Here is a 4,869-nt window from a genome sequence, read left to right on the forward strand (position 1 = left end):
TTAGGAATCTTTGAAACTCCGAACAAAAACAGAGATTTATCCCAAATTAGTGCCTGGGAGACCCTGAATGTGGCAGATAAAAATATTATAAAATGCTAATTTATATGACTTAGTGATCCCTGAGCCTTGTCCAAGTGGAGGAAAAGGCTCACAATACAAAATAAAATAATACTGAGCCAAAGATCTTAAAGACCTAAAAGCCCATTACAAATTCATACAAAAGATATAGGAATATAGAAAAAAATCAATTTGTGACATTAAAGGTCTTTATCATTGCCTGTGTTGGGGAAATTCCCACAGATTTTTGAGACAAGGAAGTCAGATATTTAGACAGTAACTGAGATGAGGGACTTCAACAGATATACAGTGAAAGGAAGAAACAGAAAAGCAGGAAAAACAAAAAACAGGATCAGATAGAGATATTTCTACCAAGAGCACAGAAGTAGTAAAGATGAATAGTCAGATGAAAGTGATTCAACTGTGGAGAATTCATAAATATTTTGGAAGTAAAATGTAGGTTCAAAATGTTATTCTTCTGAAAAACTTTTGAGTAATTACTTGTAATATATTTTTAAGTACCCAGGAAAAGGTCAACCTGAGGAGAAATGATGAGGACTTCAGAAATAAGTCCACTTACACAGAACACCTGAGGTTTCCAAGGAGCCAAACCTAGTCAAATAGGATGCTTACTTAGGTCAACCGAATGCAGGACAATAATATTACCTGATCCTGTTGGTGGCAATCAACTTTATCTCACTCTGAAACTGTTTTTGTTTGTTTTTCCAAGCTGAAGTTTTATTTAAAATGTAAAATAAGTGGTTCTTTAAAATGCTGGTAAATACAGCAAAAGGATATAGTGCTGTTTTCCTACAAGCTAACCAGCCTATCCAAGTGCAGCGTAATACAATATTTAAATATTGCTACAATTTCACAGTAGTGTTAAGAGATTATATGTACATAGATTATGAAGAGATTCTCACTGTGTGATGTTTGGTTTGGAGGTTTTCTTCACTGTCTTTCACTTTTTCATACAGATCTACTAAGGGTCAGTAATGAAAAACCAGACTGCATTTACTGAGTTTATCCTGCTGGGCCTCACAAATCAACATGAACTCCAGGTAGTGGCATTCATCTTTCTGTTCCTCACCTACATACTAAGCGTCCTAGGAAACCTAACTATCATCCTCCTCACCATATTAGACCCTCATCTCCAGACGCCTATGTATTTCTTTCTCCGGAATTTCTCCTTCCTAGAAATTTCCTTCACATCTATTTTTATTCCCAGATTTCTGACCAGCTTGACAACAGGAAATAAAACCATCAGCTTTAAAGGCTGTTTGACTCAGTATTTTTTTGCTATATTCCTTGGGGCAACAGAGTTTTACCTCCTTGCCTCTATGTCCTATGACCGCTATGTAGCCATCTGCAAACCCCTGCATTACCTGACCATCATGAGCAGCAAAGTCTGCATACAACTTGTGTTTTGCTCCTGGCTGGGGGGATTACTGACTATCTTATCCCCTATCATCCTGATGAGCCAGGTGGATTTCTGTGCCTCCAATGTGCTGAACCACTATTTCTGTGACTATGGGCCCCTCTTGGAGATTGCCTGCTCAGACACAAGCTTCTTAGAATTGATGGTCATCATCTCAGCGGTTGTGACTCTGGTGCTTACTTTGGTGCTAGTGACACTTTCTTACACATACATTATTAAGACCATTCTGAGGATCCCTTCTGCCCAGCAAAGGACAAAGGCCTTTTCCACTTGCTCCTCCCACATGATTGTCATCACCCTCTCCTACGGCAGTTGCATGTTTATGTACATCAATCCCTCTGCAAAAGAAGTTGGTGCATTCAACAAAGGAGTAGCTGTGCTCATTACTTCAGTTACCCCCTTGTTGAATCCCTTTATCTACACCCTAAGAAATCAGCAAGTGAAGCAAGCCTTCAAGGGCACTGTCAAAAAGATTGTCAAGTTTTAATTTAAAAACAAACACATTTCAATGGAAGTATATTTACATTTAATAAATCTGTACTGAGTGTCTACTGTATTTCAAGTGCTCAAATGGCCTTTGAGAATAAAAATATTAAATTAAGGTCATAATTTCAAGTAACCTACAGTCTAGTGAGAAAGAAAGTTGTATAAACCATAAAATAACATTTTAAGGGTTATTAATGAGATGAGTGAAAATCCATAAAAAAAAAGAATAGTTGGAAATAATTAACTACAAATAAGACCAGGAAATGGTTTAATCAAACTTTCAGTTTGTGAAACAAAATATAACTGGTTTGATACTTTGGATGAATTGCATGGTATGAGAATATATCTCAATAAATTGTAATTAAAAATATATATATATACATATATATATAATTGGTTTAGGAGAGTCAGAAGATAAAAATTTAGAGGGAAAAAAGAGAGGCCAGATCATGAAAGCATTTTATTACAAACTTCAGAGTTTGTAATAAACTCTGGGCACTGGGCACTGATGAGATATGAGGAAGAAGGTGACATCATCAGCCTTGTTTTGAGAAGAATACAGTGTATAGAATTTGCATTGTTCTTCAACCCTAGAGAATGTGTTCTCAACAAAGTCTCAATAATCTTGATTCACCTACCGTTTTTCATTTCTCTTTCAATTGTAGCCATTTTAACTTCCATCTTTTCACAAGAGGAAAAAACAGAAAGGATATTCATTCAGTAAACGTTTCTCCAAATGACTGGGTATTACTGAAAATTCTCAAGATTTTTTCAACTCACACATCCATCGTCTAGAGGTTAGACAGAATCTCCTAGATGTAATCTATGGCTTCTTTCCCCAGCTGCCATCTTTTTAACTTAATGACATGAGATCTCCCCCTCCCACTCTCTCTTCTTTGGTAGTGCTGGTGGTTTGTTTTTTTTTCCTGTTGTGATTTTATTTTCATATTTTTGTGCCTTTTCATCAGATATTAGGAAGAACAGTCAGTTTGTGATCAGTCTTCACTCTCAACTTTTACCAAAACTTCACTTTTATCTTATTTTATTTTAATTACATTTTAGTAACTTTTTTTAACATAATACATGGATGCTTATTTTGTAAAGTGAATATGAAGTATCAATATAATATGATATCTAAAATGTTCCAAATTATGACATTTGGCAATCCTTAGGAAATAGAGTATCTTACCTAAATCTCTACACAAAAATTCAAGGTAGCAACCACTTGAATTTGAATAGGTGTTGGTGGGGCTCAAATTCAATGGAATTAAGGACATTTTAGAAATCTGAGTACTTATACATAATTTATCAACATAATATCCTAATTCATCGGACATTAGTCACAGTTTGGGGTACAAGCAAAATATCACTGGGTATATTCACCTGCTTTCTTTGTGTTAATATATGGGACAAAATGATACTTCACAGACATTTAAGGAAGAAGCTGGATTGGATTAATTATGAGAGTAAAAATCCAGAACCACAGAAAATATTGGACAGTGAGTGATATTCAGAATAAAAGGCCTTTACATAAAGCCATTGCCATTTTGCATATCTATGGTTTGGGTTTTGTTTTTTGGGTTTTTTGGTGGCTAAACTAGAGATTAGTGATGATAATTTATTCCAAATTTATCCACCTACCTTTCAATTGATAGAGCAATATTCTTAAGGAGCCACACCTGAATCACTAAGTTCCCCCTGAATGCACATTTTTACCAAAACCTATGGAGAAGTAGAGGCAATGTAACATAGTCATTAAAACCATAAACTTCCATTCAAATCCCAGATTCTCACTTTTCTACCAGTGTGACCTGGGGATAGTTCCTTGACAGCTCTAAGGCTCACCTTTCTCAACTCTACTATGTGAATAACAATTGTGTCTATGTATAGGGTTATTTTGGCCATTAAATGAGATAATAGATGTAAAATATTTTTAAAAGTCAGTACTTATTAAGTACTTTAATATATGCTATCCTCTATGTCAGAATGATAATGGCAAACAATATTCTTTTCAAGGAAACAAAGCCTAAGTAATAAGAATGGGTATTAAATTGATTGGTTTAATGTAACTGTGACTGTTAAAATGTTGATCAGTCTACCTGGTGTCCCTCTGTAGCAAGCCAAGCTCATTTCTGCTGCTTTCCAGTTGCCTGCTTGAATAGTCAAACCAATGAAGGTCATACCCACACTTTTTAGATAAAGCCAACCAGAAACCTGGCAGCAAGCTGTGTTATGATTGAGTTGCCATCGACTCCATGTGTCCTGGAAAACTCAGATTGGGGAAGTGTGTAAGTATGCTGAGAGAGAAAAGATGGTTCCATGGTATTATTCAAAGCTTAAGACCACTCTCCCAGACTTTAGCCATTCCTTCATATTCTAAGCATTCAGAAATGAATTTAGGAAAGAATGCATTACCTTCTAATGAGCATGTGCTAAAAACAGAAAAAAAGTCAGGCTCTTCTGAAACTATTCATCTAGGCTGTCTTTATGTTAGTCCTACTCATAGATGAGCAAAAGGAATGAGTTTAGTGATTTGCCATTGAACTACTGGAATGTTCATTCTCTAGATCTATAAACTGATGGGTCTTATCCCCTCTGCCACTACTATAGACAAGAATCCAAAGAAACAAGTCTAGAGGGCAGGCCACGGTGGCTCAGCAGGCAAAAATGCTTGCCTGCCATGCCCGAGGACCCGGGTTCGATTCCTGATGCCTGCCCATGTAAAAAAAAAAAAAGAGAGAGAGAGAGAAACAAGTCTAGCTCCCTAGTATCCTCATGGTAATATCAGAACAATGCTAAGAGTGAGGAGTTAATGAAAATGAGTGAGAACTGATCTGCCACGCTTAAGCATTCATCCTTCTACAACCTGCCCATACAGCCACCAGAGT

At 36.3% G+C, this 4,869-nt stretch overlaps 1 protein-coding gene across 1 annotated transcript; it reads left to right on the top strand.

Annotated features, from left to right (window-relative positions):
• Positions 1–1,052: 1,052 nt before the first annotated feature.
• Positions 1,053–1,982, top strand: LOC143690113 (olfactory receptor 6C4). The gene has a single exon (XM_077168101.1). The coding sequence runs from the start codon at positions 1,053–1,055 to the stop codon at positions 1,980–1,982; it is 930 nt and encodes a 309-aa protein (XP_077024216.1).
• The last annotated feature ends 2,887 nt before the right edge of the window (positions 1,983–4,869 follow it).

The sequence above is a fragment of the Tamandua tetradactyla genome, chromosome 7 (assembly GCF_023851605.1).
Source record: "Tamandua tetradactyla isolate mTamTet1 chromosome 7, mTamTet1.pri, whole genome shotgun sequence".
NCBI classification, from domain to species: Eukaryota; Metazoa; Chordata; class Mammalia; order Pilosa; family Myrmecophagidae; genus Tamandua; species Tamandua tetradactyla.